The 13,123-nt window shown below is 60.4% G+C and overlaps 1 protein-coding gene across 2 annotated transcripts; it reads right to left on the bottom strand.

Moving 5' to 3' along the window:
- Positions 1-599: 599 nt before the first annotated feature.
- On the bottom strand, positions 600-12,905 carry LOC102567968 (gamma-secretase subunit Aph-1b). 2 transcript variants are annotated; one of them, XM_059725438.1, is made up of 7 exons: positions 12,709-12,896; positions 12,311-12,481; positions 8,509-8,582; positions 8,128-8,250; positions 2,388-2,515; positions 1,828-1,951; positions 1,353-1,487 (listed from the first exon to the last, which is right to left on the bottom strand). In XM_059725438.1, the coding sequence occupies exons 1-7, from the start codon at positions 12,819-12,821 to the stop codon at positions 1,450-1,452; spliced, it is 771 nt and encodes a 256-aa protein (XP_059581421.1). In that variant the 5' UTR covers positions 12,822-12,896; the 3' UTR covers positions 1,353-1,449. The 2 variants fall into 2 exon arrangements, with proteins under 2 accessions (XP_059581420.1, XP_059581421.1); XM_059725437.1 differs by lacking the exon at positions 2,388-2,515 and having other exon boundaries at positions 600-1,487; positions 12,709-12,905.
- Between the last annotated feature and the right edge of the window lie 218 nt (positions 12,906-13,123).

Raw genomic sequence — 13,123 nt, 5'->3', positions numbered from 1 at the left:
GAGCAGGGGGCTGTGCAGGACACAACCAGCTGAGCCCAGGACCTGGGCAGCAGGGCCAGAGCTGAGACCTGCCATGGCAAGTGCTGAAGCCCAGAGCAGGCTGACAGCAGGACTGCCAGGGCTGGATGCTGCAGGGCTCAGGGGTCCAGCCCATATGGAAGCAGCTCCTAGCCCTGCCCTTCTGCCTGAGCCACAGTCAGGGCAGGATGGGTCCCCAGGCTCCTGCTGTGTGTGCGCCAACCACATCCCACCCCAGCAGCAGCTGCAGCACAGCTGGGTAGCGCCCTGCTCACAGTACTACCCTTGGGGCCCCAGGGATCCCTGGCCCAGCTTCCCCGCCACCCCATGCCCATCAGCCCACAGCCCAACAGGGCAGTGATACCCAGCCCAGGGTCCACTTCAGCTCAACCCCCTGCTGCCCTCGTGGCCATGGCACTGCTGGCCTGGGACGGCACTGGCCTTCTTCCCAGCTGCGTGGGGCTGGGTGCTGGGTGGGGGCCAGAGCCCAGAGGAGAGGTGCTGCCTCATTAGGGGTTCTTCACTGCAGGCACCCCCACTTGCTCTCACAGGCACCAGGCACACACCACACCTGTGGCGTCTGGCTTGCAGTTGGTCTCTCTTTATTGGTATCAAAGCCTACGGCTGATGCAGTCACGCTCTCTGCTCCCCACCCCTGCACCTGGCTCTACTTCTGTAACCCCCTCCCTCAGCCCCATGCAAACCTGGGAGCAGCCTCCCTCATGGGGTACTGGAGGGAGGCAACACCCCCCACCCCCAACTGCATCCAGCCTGCAAGCACCAGGCAAGCAGCAACCCCCACTTCAGCTGGGGCTCAGCCCTTGCCACCCCCCACCCCCCTTTGCTTCTCAGGCACTCATTTGTCCCTCGCTGACCACCCACCCCCTGCCAGCCCTGGCCCCGGGCTGCCCTGCCTCTTCTAGTCCCTGTGGTTATGCTGGGAGTCGCCCCTGCTGCCATTCTGCTGGGTGATGGGGCAGGGAGGCAGCCCTTTGGCCTCTGGCTGGGGCAAGTGCAGGGAGCCCTGCCCACCTGAGCACGTCCGGGGCTGGGGAGAGGGGACCGTAGCCCTCATCAGTGTGAAGAGGAGCACTCTGGCATGCTGGGGGCAACAGAGCAAGCCTGGGGATAACCCTGCCGTGTCCAGGCGCCGGGACAGTCAGTTCAAGGTGTCCCTCAAGGAGAGGCAACACCATTGCCCCACTGCAGGCTTGGGGTCAGGTTGAGCTCGCAGGCAGTGCTCTGGCTGTGCAGTGGAGGCAGGGTCGCACCAGTCCCTGGCGCTCACATTCCCTAGCTGCTCCCAGGCAAGGGGCCCCAAGTGCCACCTCCAGGCCCAGATCCCAAGGCGGCGTGTAGAGGAAACAGCTGAAGTCCAGGCCCCCAGCGCCCAGGGGAGGGGGGTGGCTCTGGGACAAGCGCTGCAGGGCCTCAGGATCCCAGCTGTGGGGTTGTCCCACTCCGTAGGCCTGTGGGGAGGCAGAGGCTGGTGGTGAGTGTGCACCTGGCTACCCCATCCCACCCAGCCCCCTTCTCCCGCCAGAGCTGGGAGGAGCATCTCTCTGCAGTGAACACCATGAAGTGCAGTCCCTGCTTGGGAGAGGGATCAAACCACTGCTTACACCGGAGCTCAGGGAAGGCTTCCACTGGCCTGCCCTGCACCTCTGCCCAGGCTCTGCCTGCTCCCTCCCTCCCCAACACAGAGGCAGCCATTGGGAATGGGATGATGCCGCACCCCTACAACCCAACCCCTCTGGGGCAGGGCCCTGTCAGGCCAGGCAGCGCGGGGCTGGGGGCAGCTGCACTCACACAGCAGGAAGCGACGCAGGTTCTGAGCGGAGCCTCCTGACAGCAGGTAGGCCCAGGCGGCCGTGGCGACCATCAGCAGGTAGGCAGGGACCAGGCTGCTCACGTACAGTGGGTTGAAGAAGGTCTGGGCAGGAGGAGAGGGGAGGAATGAGGGCAGGTGCTCAGGAAAGCAGCAGGGTCGCCAGGCATCCTGGGATGCTGTCCCAAGCAGCAGGCTGGGCCCCATGCCCTGCCAGAGCACCTGGAGCAGGGTCGAGACAGCAGCATCTTGCCCTCCGGCTTCGCTGTTTGGATGTGACAGAGGACCCTTGGTGCTTGTACAGGGCCCTGGGGCCACAGGGAAACAAACCCCTGGTTTTCTGGGGAGAGAGAGCCTCCTGTGCTAGGCTGGCACCCGCACACCAGGTGCCTCAGCTCCTGGGTGAATCCCTAGCAAACTGTCCACCCCCCCCTCCCCCTTGGCATGTCCCTGCCCCTGGCCAGGCCAGTCAAGGGTTGCATCAGGCTGGAAAGCAACCCCCGCAAGGAGCTCCTGCCCTCCCTCACCACCCAGGACTCACCAGCCCCGAGACAAGGAGGTGCGTGAGGACGACAGCCACAATCTCCCACCAGTGCCGGGTCTCACAGCCATGGAAGAAGAGGATCCCCCAGAAGGTGTGAAGGAAAATCAGCACCATGGTCATGAAGGCTGCAGGGGGTAGGGGCATGAAGGAGAGTCAGTGTAGGGCACAAGCAGCCATCACCTGGTGCCCCCAGGCAAGGCAGGGCCAGGGAGAGCAGACACAGGCTGGGAAAAGCTGCAGGGCAGGCCATGGGGAGCCTGCAGGGGGGTGGCAGGGGGCAAACAGCTGGGGAGCATGGTGGTGAGAGCAAGGGCTGGTGTGTGAGCAGGATGTTAGTGTGAGACACAGGCAGAAGGGAGTGGCACTAGGCGGCAGGCAGGCAGCATGGGCAAGCAGAGGAAGGGGCAGGGGGTGAAGAGAGGGCAGCAAACAGGGTGAGCTGCTGTGAGAAAAGCAGCTCAGTGGGGCTGCTGCAAGGAAGCTTTTCTGGAAGCACAGGAGGCCCAAACAGAGGCAGGGTCAGCAGCTGTGACCTGCATAGGATATACCATGGTCCTGCTCCTCATGGAGGACCAAGACCACTTCATCTGTACCAGGTGTAAGCTGGTGTCTGCCCTGGTGGGAAAGATGGAAAGGTTGGAAGCACGGGGATCCACACTGCATTGCATCAGGGAACCTGTCTGGGTGGCCTATAATAAATCCCCACCATTACATTGGCGCCGCATCTGTCATCTTCACCCTGATGCATTTTGCTTTGCCATCTTCTTCCTCCTGAACCAGGGAACAAGTGTATCTGTGTCTGACACAAAGTGACACCACCATTTCTCTCAACCCAGTCACTCATCTGGTTAAAGGCCTACAGAAAAAAACCTTATGTGGACCAATTGGGAGACCTGAACCTCTTCAGCCTCTACAAGAGGAGGCTGAGAGGTGATCTCATGGCCACCTTATGGGGGGGGCAAGAAATAGGGGTTACAATGTTTACCAAGGCACCCATCGGGGTAACTAGAAATAACGGCCACAAACTGTAAGACAGCAAATTCAGATTGGGCATCAGGAAAACATTCTTTACGGTGAGGGTTGCCAAAAGATGGAATACGCTTCCAAGGGAGGTGGTGCTGTCCCCTTCATAGTTGGTCGGGTCAGAAGGAACCTGAGCAGATCATCTAGTCTGACCCCCTGCCGTGGCAGGAAAGAGTGCTGGGGTCAAACAACCCCGGCCAGATGTTTGTCCAACCTCCTTTTAAAGCCCCCCAGGGTAGGAGCCAGCACCACTTCTTTTGGAAGTTGGTTCCAGGTCCTGGCCGCCCTGACAGTGAAATAGTGCTTCCTAATGTCTAGCCTGAGAAACTACCCTCCGCTAGCTTGTGTCCGTTGTTTCATGCAACTCCCGGGAGTGCTCGGGGGAACAGGGACTCTCCCAATGCCTGCCGGTCCCCCTTGACTAGTTTGTAGACTGCCACTAGATCCCCCCATAGCCTTCTCTTTTGGAGGCTGAACAGGTTCAGGTCCCGTAGCCTGTCCTCGTAGAGCCTGCCCTGCTGCCCCCTGACCATGCGGGTGGCCTCCTCTGAACCCTCTCCATGCTGTCCACATCCCTCCTGAAGTGCGGCACCCAGGACTGGACGCAGTACTCCACCTGTGGCCTGACCAGTGTCGCGTAGAGGGGGACGATCACCTCCTTTCATAGATTCATAGATGTTAGGGTCGGAAGGGACCTCAATAGATCATCGAGTCCGACCCCCTGCATAAGCAGGAAAGAGTGCTGGGTCTAGATGACCCCAGCTAGATACTCATCTAACCTCCTCTTGAAGACCCCCAGGGTAGGGGAGAGCACCACCTCCCTTGGGAGCCCGTTCCAGACTTTGGCCACTCGAACTGTGAAGAAGTTCTTCCTAATGTCCAATCTAAATCTGCTCTCTGCTAGCTTGTGGCCATTGTTTCTTGTAACCCCCGGGGACGCCTTGGTGAATAAATACTCACCAATTCCCTTCTGTACCCCCGTGATGAACTTATAGGCAGTGATGAACTTATAGGCATACCTTTCTTGGAGGTATTTAAAAGGAGATTGGATAGACACCTGACTGGGGTCACCTGACCTCAGCACTCTTTCCTGCCCAGGGCAGGGGGTTGAACTCAATGATCTAATAGGTCACTTCTGATCCTAACATCTATGAAATGATGAAACTATGAAGATGGAACTGCTAAACAGCTACTTTGCCTCAGTCTTCACAAAAAAAAGCTGAAGCCAGAGACCTAATAGGGATAGTCTAGGTAAGAAAGGGACAAGCTGAGGAAGGAGATAACAGAAGAGACAGTCAGAAAGCTTTTGATGGGTCTGAGCGAATTCAAATCAGCAGGGCTGGATAAGCCTCATCCCAGGGTATTGAAGGAACTGGCAGAGATCTTGGATCTGGCAATTATCTTAATGAAGTTGTGGGAGATGGGCCACATACCAAAGGACTGGAAAAGGGTGAACATAGTGCCCCTCTTGAAGAAAGGCAAGAAGAAGGACCTGGAGAACTAGACTGCTTAGCCTCAGCTTGATACCTGGGAAGTTACTGGAGCAAACAAACCCAATCTCCTTCTTTGACAAAGTAAATACTGATGTGGATGAAGGGCCTGCTGTGGGTATCGAGTATCTGGACTTCAGCCAGGCTGTTGTTGAGGTCCTGTATGATCCTCTCATAATTAGGTTGAAGAAACATGGGCTGGTCAAAGCTACTCAGAAGACAGATAGACAACTGGTTCAATAGCTGCAAGCAAAGGGCAATTATTAACAGATCCATGTCAGGGTGGCAGATTTTGAGTGGAGTCCCACGGGGGTCTGATCTGGACCCGCTGCTGTGCACAATGTTTACTGACAATGTGGATGCTGGCATAGGAAGCTTCTGGAGCAAGTTTGCAGGCGACAAAACTGGGAAGGAGTGTGAACATGGAGGGCAGGAGGGCAATTCAGAAGGATCTTCACAGACTGGAAAGCTGGGTTGAAGCTGATGGGAAGTTCAGTGCTGATGAAGTCAAGGGGCTGCACCTTGGGAAGCATAAATCAAAAGCACAAATACAAAGTGGGAGACACCTGGCTGGATGGCGGCTCTGCAGAGAAGGACCTGGGAGTCTTGGTAGACCACAGACTTAATACGAATCTGCAGTGTGATGCAGCTGAACAAAGTGATAGTGGTTTTGGGCTGCCTCAATAGAACCGTTAGGTACAAAACACAGGAAGTGACAGTGCTTCTCTGCTCAGCACTGGTTCAGTCTCATCTGGATACAGTGTGCAGTTCTGGGTGCTGCATTTTAATAGGCCTATTTGTGTGCCTTCAGGCCATGGGCAACGCCCACCAAGTTACAAAGAGCCGCCACTTGTTGGGGCGGCTAGAGAGGAAGGCAAACAACAAAACGCAGGGGACAAAACATGACAAATGGTCTACATGTGGACCATTCTTTATGTGGGCCTAAAGCCCACTATTGTACCAAGAGCCATCTCAGCAGCGGCAAGAGCAGAACGACCACAAGTGACCGTGGGGGACAACAAATGACAAAAATGGAACGTGCAGGTGGGTCAAAGGTTGATAAGAAGTGAACCCTTGGGGGACACTCAGCAGAGCACCCTAGACAGCACCCACTGACTCTCAAAGGCAGCCAGAGAGCTGGCAGCTACTGCCCAGTGGTGCTCCGCTCAGAGTCGGGAATAGAGAACGCCCAGGAATATGGCCCCACAGTCCGTGGGGACACTCTCGCCCAGAGCCTCCTTCCTGATAAGATAGATGGCCAACTTGGCCAGGGCCAGGAGGAGGCTGCCCAGGAGGTCCCAGAGCTTGGTGGGGCCACGGATGGGGTGTGAGAAAATGAACAAGTGTGGGGACAAATGAAGAGGTGGTACAGGGGCTGCAACCGGGTGCACTTGAGGAAGAGAATGAGCACGTCAGGGGCAGGCATAAACCATGCCAGATACAAACTCACGGTGACAGCTCCATGGAGGAGCTGCCAGCCAAGGTCCCCAGTGGTGTGTGGGACCAAGGTGGAGCACAGACTCAGCCACCAGGGTCCATCGGCCTTGCCTCCGCCGAAGACGTCCCGCCACTTGGTGTCTGCGTGGGATGCAAGGGTGGTGTGGTGAAGCGTTTGGTGGACAAACGTGTAGAGCTGGCGACAGTGGGCCAAGGAGAAGTGAACCGGGCTCGTGTCCTCCAGCCTGCTGAGGTGATGCTTCACTGTCAAGAGCAGGGAGTGCTGCGGGGCCTGCTGTGGTGCAGGACCCACCAGCAACTCCACTGGGCTGGAGGACACGGAGGAGCGGAGACCACCCTCACACAGGACATGCTCTAAGAAGGCAAGGGCGTCACTGAGCAAGGCAGCTTTCACTTCCAGGGCTTGGTGCAGGCAGGACGCACGCTCTGCAGGCAGACCCACATGCCGGGCCTGTGCAGCAGTCTACCCACTTCCGCTTGGCATAGGCCAGGAGGTCTCTGATCCAGGCGAGACCCACCTGGGCCATCCTTTGACGTGCCCAGGGTGTTGCCATGACCACGAGCTGGGGGTTCCACAGCAGTGGCTCGGCGAGTAGGTCAGCACCCTGGGCCACCCGCAATGGGGACCTGGAGGCAGAGGTCAGCCCCAGGCCCCATGAGAAGGCCCTGGTAAAAGACTGGCAGAGCTCCCCCAAGCCCCATGAAAGGAAATCCCATAGGAGGAAGAGCTGCTAGTTGTAGCGGAGCCCTTGGAGCCGGCAGAGGAAGACGTACTCCAACTGGCTCCATGTCACATGGCTACTGGCACTGTACAGGCAGACCTTGACAGGCTTGGGAAATGGGCGGACAAGAACCTGATGGTGTTTAACACTGAAAAATGCAAGGTTCTCCACCTTGGGAGGAAAAACCTGCAGCATGCTGATAGGCTCGGCAGTGCTATGCTGGTTAGCACTACCGACGAAAGGGACTTGGGGGTCACGATTGACCACAAGATGAACATGAGACTTCAATGTGATGCGGCTGCTAGTATAGCAAGCAAAACACTGGCTTGCATCCACAGATGCTTCTCAAGCAAATCCCAGGACGTCATTCTCCCGTTGTACTTGGCCTTGGTGAGGCCGCAGCTGGAGTACTGCATCCAGTTTTGGGCTCCACCATTCAAAAAGGATGTGGAGAAGCTTGAGAGAGTGCAGAGGAGAGCCACATGCTGAGAGCCATGGGACTATTCAACTGGGAAAAGCCCAGGCGTAGGGGTGATCTGGTGGCCACCTATAAGTTTATCAGGGTGCTAATCAGGATCTGGGGGAACGTCTGTTCACCAGAGCGCCCCAGGGGATGACAAGGTTGAATGGTCACAAACTCCTCTGTGACCGTTTCAGGCTGGACGTAAGAAAGAACTTCTTTATTGTCCGAGCCCCCAAGGTTTGGAATAGACTGCCGCCAGAGGTGGTTCAAGTACCTACTTTGAATGCCTTCAAGAGACATTTTCATGTTGATGTTTATCTTGCTGGGATCCTATGATCCCTGCTGACTTCCTGCCCCTGGGGCGGGGGCTGGACTCGATCTTCTGGGGTCCCTTCCAGCCCCAGCGTCTATGAATCTATGAAATAGAGCTCTCAGGGGGTAGGGGATGTGCAGTCGGAGTGGGGGTGCAGAAGCAGCAAGACAAGGGGCAGGGCAGTCTCTTACCCAAGACCAGGCCATTAAGCCACGGGAGCCGGGGGGGGGGGGGGGGGGGCAGGCGCACAGCAAGCATTTCTTCTCACCCGAGGTCAAGAAGTAGAGCTGCGAGTCCCCATGAATACCCACGGTGCCAGGCCCCAGTGAATCCGCCAGGAGGTTGATCATGGAGAAGGCACCGCTCATGAGTCCGAAGCCCAGGCCAGCCACTGTGGGGGCAGATGCATGGTGCTGAGCTGGAGATGCCAGAGGCCCCAGCACCACAAGGGAGGGCCATGCCCCAGGGACCACCCCTGCACACAGCTACCCCACTACCCCCACCCCCACACAGTGCTGAGGGCTTCTGCACACACCTGCCCTTATCCTGAAGGGACTCCTGGGGAGAAGTCCCCCCTTCCCTTCCCCTCTAGCACCCCAGGCTCCCGTCACCCAGCAGCCCAGTGCCCCAGCCAGGGGGCGGGACTCACCATACGCCATCTGCTGGATGGAAAGGGGGGAGCAGCCATCTTCACTGAGTGCCACCAGCCCCTCGATCGCCTTCCTGGGCAGAGGAGATAGTGCCCATCAGAGCCCAGCCCAGACGAGGCCCCCACACTGCAGTGGGAAGGGGCACTTATTCCCGATTGCCCCTTGACACTGGCACAGGCAGAATGGCCGTAGCTTCTGCCCAGGTGCTCACCAGAATCCTGCCGATGCCGCCACGGAGGCCTGGCTGGAGGGTCCCTGGGCATCAGTGATGGGAACCACCCTTTGCCCCGGGCACCTCCAATGGGGGGGCAGACTGAGGGTGACTGGATGGCCTTAGGGCTGAGCCCCGGAGAGCAGCAACACTGGTGAGGATGGAGGGGCCACAGGGGACAGGCAGTCATGCATGAGCTCCCTCATGATGCTGTAGTTCGAAGGGCCAAGGGATGCTGGCTGTGTGAACATGTCCTGCCAGCCCCAGCCTCTCCAGCACCTGCGTGGGGAGGAGCTTGATGCTGCATGCACACCCCCCTCCGCTCCCTCCCAATGATCACAAACTGCCACCCAGGGTGCTGCACAGAGGGGAGAAGGGGAACCCTCCCTCTCTGCCTGGATGGTTTGGACTGGGCAGAGTAGGGCACCACACACGCACACAACTCCCCTCGGCCCCAATGGTCACAAACTGCCAGCCAGGGCGCTGCAAAGAAGGGCACTCTGGATGCCTACGTTCCACTCCTGGCCCCACCCCTGGCCAGCTGAGTAAGCCAGAGGAAGATAGCCCCCGCCCCACTCGGTACTCCCTTAGCCCACACAGGCTGCGAGCGCTGTCAGCAGGGATGGCCTCTTGCAACGTGTCTGTGCAGCACCCAGGCCTGCAAGCACCGAGGCTCAGCAGCCTAGGAAGCAGCCTCTGCCTGGCAGGAGGTGTCACTCCCAGGCCCCCTGGCCCTGTAGGCAGTGCCCGGACTTTGCCCCATACAGGGCTGGGCTGGCAGCTGGCCTGAGCTCCATGGGCAACGCCCAATTGTCCGAGCATGGAGCAAAGTGCACTCAGCTGGGAGATGTGCCAGGAAGGCACACCCCAGGGACAATGGTGCCTGGAGTTGGAGGGAGAAGGGGGCTGGGTCTTTAAATGGGAGCCTAGCCCAGCCTGCCAGCATCCAGGCACCCCCCTGCAGCGATGCATGTTCAGGACAGCAGGATCACACCTATAGAGCTGCCTTGTCCAGGAGGCCACAGCCCGTCCCTAGAGGTAAAGACACAGGTCCCTGTGAGGGATTGTGCTGGTGGCAGCCAGCCCTCAGGTGAAGCACAGGTTCACATATCCAATGCCCAGACCAGAGGCTGAAACATAAAGATGCAGCAGGTGCCAGCAAGGCCCCTTCCCTCGTGGCACCGGCTCACCACTCTTTGCCAGACCTAAGCTGCTTGGCCAGATGAAGATGAGAGGCTGCCTCCCGCTCAGATGCCACCCAGTCCTCTATCTGCCAGACAGCTCTGGTGCACGACATGCGTGCACACACACCACTGACATCTGCTGACCATCCAGGTGCCCAACTGTCGGCAGGAGGGAAGAAGCTGGCCGCAGTGCCTCCAAGTCAGGGAAGCTGGGATGGTTCCAGGGATACCAACTCCTTGAGCAAGGACATGCTGAGCAGACAGGGCATGTTCCACAGCAGCCACCCCAGCCCCTCTCCATCATCCCAGTCAACTATTCTGCCCTCACTGCTACTGTCCTGCATTGAGGATTTGGCCACGAGATCTCTCAGTCCCTTGTGCAGCCATTTCCAGAGCCCCCTGCCCAAGGACCACTGTGGCAGACCTGCTTTCACCATAGTGCTTTGGCCCAAGAGGTCTCTCTCTCGAAGTGTATGGACCCAGCTCCGAGCTGACTCTGGGACGGGAGGGCTGGGGAGGAAAGCAATGGGCAGCACTGTTGCAGCCCTAGATTCAGGGAGGGGCCAAGGTCTGTCCAGCCACGTCTTAGCTCAACTGCCCGAGACCCGTCTGTGCCTAAAGCACAGGTCCCACCAGCAGTTGGAAGCAGGGGACATGCTCCAGTCCCATCTCCAGGTAGAGATGACAGGAGGCGGCATGAACTATGTCATGCAGGTGCTCATCTCTCAGTGCCAGGGAGGCCTGGCTGAGTTGGCACTGTGCTGGCTTTGCCCCTCCAGGGAACAAGTCTGGAGCAAGCGACTCCTACCTGCTAGGAGCCCCGGCACACCATACCTTTTGCTAACCTAGCCAGCACCAGTGTGGCAGTCACGTGGAGCAGCGCAGGATAGAGCCAGGCTGGGGACCCTGACCAGCACCCTACTGCTTCACTGACCCACTGGGAAAGAAAGCCTCATGAGCAAGAAAGGTGCCAAGTGTGATCTGCCCTAGCAGGAGCAGGCCCCACGCAGCAGGGACAGCAACACCCGTTTCTGGAGCCAAGGGAACACAAGGCTGCAGCATCGCAGGCATCAGCCACAGCTGCTCTGTGAATCCAGGCAGGTGACAGCCTCTAGCAGCCGGTCCTTCCTGCACCATGGGTGCACGGCCCCGCACTGCCCTTCTCACCCTTGTACTCTAAGTGCGTCACGCGCCCCTCTACCCCACCTGCCTGAAACTTCCCCCCACGCCCCGAGGCCAGCACAGAGACAGACCCGTCTGCCCCAGCACCGTGGCCTGCCCTGCCCAGGGAAGGGGCCCGCCCGGCTGCTGTGGCCTGCGCTTGTGAGATTAGCCTCAGCCTTGGCCCTGCACAATCAGCCCCTCCCCTGCCTCCCCTCAGCCTGTCTACAAAGGGCTCAGGCCAGACTCTGGCTTCACCCATCAGCACACTGCATCCTACAGACATCCTCCAGCTCCAAGCCTGCTCGCACGAGAACAGCTCTACAAGCCCATCCTGAGCAGGCTGCCCGACTCCTCCGCCCCGGACAACATGGGGCCAGACCTCACCGAGAGCTCAGGTCCTTCACAGGCAGCTTCCAGACAGGCTCAGAGCCTGAGGGCCGAGAACTTCGAGCCCCTGGGCCAGCGCTCACAAAGGACACTTGCCACAGGCGCGAGGCAGGTCACTTGCACAGCAGGGACATTCGAGAACTCAGACAGGAGCCTGGGGGGTTAGGGCTATGGCCAGGATCATGGCCTCATGTGGGCAGCCCCAGGCCTACAGAGCATTTTCACACCGATTTCTCAGCTGGTTCCTTACTGGTGACAACGCTGCTTCCAACACAAGACGGACTTGCAGACTTGTTCCAGGCTCCCCGGACAGAAGATATGGGGGGCGTGGGGGTCTCCACCGCACGGGGCAAGTGGGACGACAGGTGTCAACGCACTCACTAACGTGGCAGGGAAGGAACCGAGGGCTGGAGGGTGCAGCTGGGCAAACCCACGCTGGAGTCCAGGAAGGCTGTTAACCGCGAGGAGCAACCTCCCTGGGAAGGCTCGCCATCCCCTGGAGCCTCCCGATGCAGCGCTGCCAAACCCAGCTGCCTGGGGGCCGTGAAGGGCTGCCGGGGTGAACGGCTGATCGGTCCCCTTTGGCTCTGAACCCGTGAGCCCAGGGACACTGCTGTCCCCCCGGCCCCTGCTAAGGCTCAGCCCTTTTGTGCAGGGAGCTGCACGCACCCACGGCAAAGGCGGCCCCTGCCTCGCGCTGGGATCGGCACAGGGGACAAGCAGCAGGAGCGCCTACGGATACAGGCGGGCCGTGGGGCGGGGCGGGGCCGGGCGTCGGGGCGCGGATGGGGACAGGGACGGGGGGCCTGGCCGGTGCCGGGAGCGGGGCGCAGGTAGCCGGAGCCGCGGTCCTACCGGAGCAGCTTGTAGTAGAGGAAGCGGAAGGCCTCCTGCAGCAGCACAGAGAACATCACCCCGAAGATCAGGAGCCCCTTCTGCAGCGGCGCGTCGCGGGGGTCGCTGGACTTCACCGCGATGAACCAGATCAGCGAGGACAGGAGCAGCGAGACCAGCCAGAAGAAGGCCCTGGCAGGGAGACGGGCGTCACTCCCCGCAGGCAGGCGGCCGCCCCACTCCCACCGCCGCGTCCCGCCCCACGACGGCCCGGCCCGGCCCCGCTCCGCTCCGCTCCGCTGCCGCCTGGCGACGCGCGAGGCCCGCTCACCGCCGAGCAGCGCGGCGGGGCCGGCCCGGGGCTCGGGGCCAGGGCTGCGGAGGCTCCGCCGCGCCGCGCCGCGCCGCGCCGCGCTCACCCCGCGATGAGGATGATGATGCGCAGCGGGTCCCGCGCCACCGTGAGCAGGAAGAGGCCGAGCGCCGGCCCGAAGGCGATGAAGGTGCAGCCGAAGAACACGGCCAGCGCCATGGCCCGGCCCGCGACACCGGCACTGGCACTGGCCCCGGCCCCGGCGCTCGCCCCGCCCCGCCCCGCCCCGCTCCGCTCGCGGCACTTCCGGGTGCCCGCCCCGCCCTCGCGTCACATCCGGGACGGGGAGGGGCGGAGCTGCAGGCTCAGTCTTGACGCTGCCGCCGTTGCCCGTCCCGGGGTCGCGCCCTCTGGCCCCCGCCCCGCCCCGCCCCGCCCCGGAGCGAGGGTCTTGGGGCTGCCCCAGCCCCCCCCGCCGCAGGCGAGCGCTGCGTGTCCGCCCGCCCCGGCCCGGCCGGGCC

The sequence above is a fragment of the Alligator mississippiensis genome, chromosome 3, assembly GCF_030867095.1.
Source record: "Alligator mississippiensis isolate rAllMis1 chromosome 3, rAllMis1, whole genome shotgun sequence".
Classification (NCBI taxonomy): domain Eukaryota; kingdom Metazoa; phylum Chordata; order Crocodylia; family Alligatoridae; genus Alligator; species Alligator mississippiensis.
This window is presented reverse-complemented; position numbering and strand designations above follow the sequence as displayed.

What these genes read in the sequence shown, in the direction of transcription:
- LOC102567968 (XM_059725437.1), bottom strand. Translation starts at nt 12,821, where the DNA reads ATGGCGCTGGCCGTGTTCTTCGGCTGCACCTTCATCGCCTTCGGGCCG. An exon ending in CTCTACTACAAGCTGCTCCG is followed by an intron (nt 8,583 to 12,310) that starts GTAGGACCGCGG and finishes TCCTCTGCCCAG; the next exon opens with GAAGGCGATCGAGGGGCTGG. An exon ending in CATCCAGCAGATGGCGTATG is followed by an intron (nt 8,251 to 8,508) that starts GTGAGTCCCGCC and finishes CTGCCCCCACAG; the next exon opens with TGGCTGGCCTGGGCTTCGGA.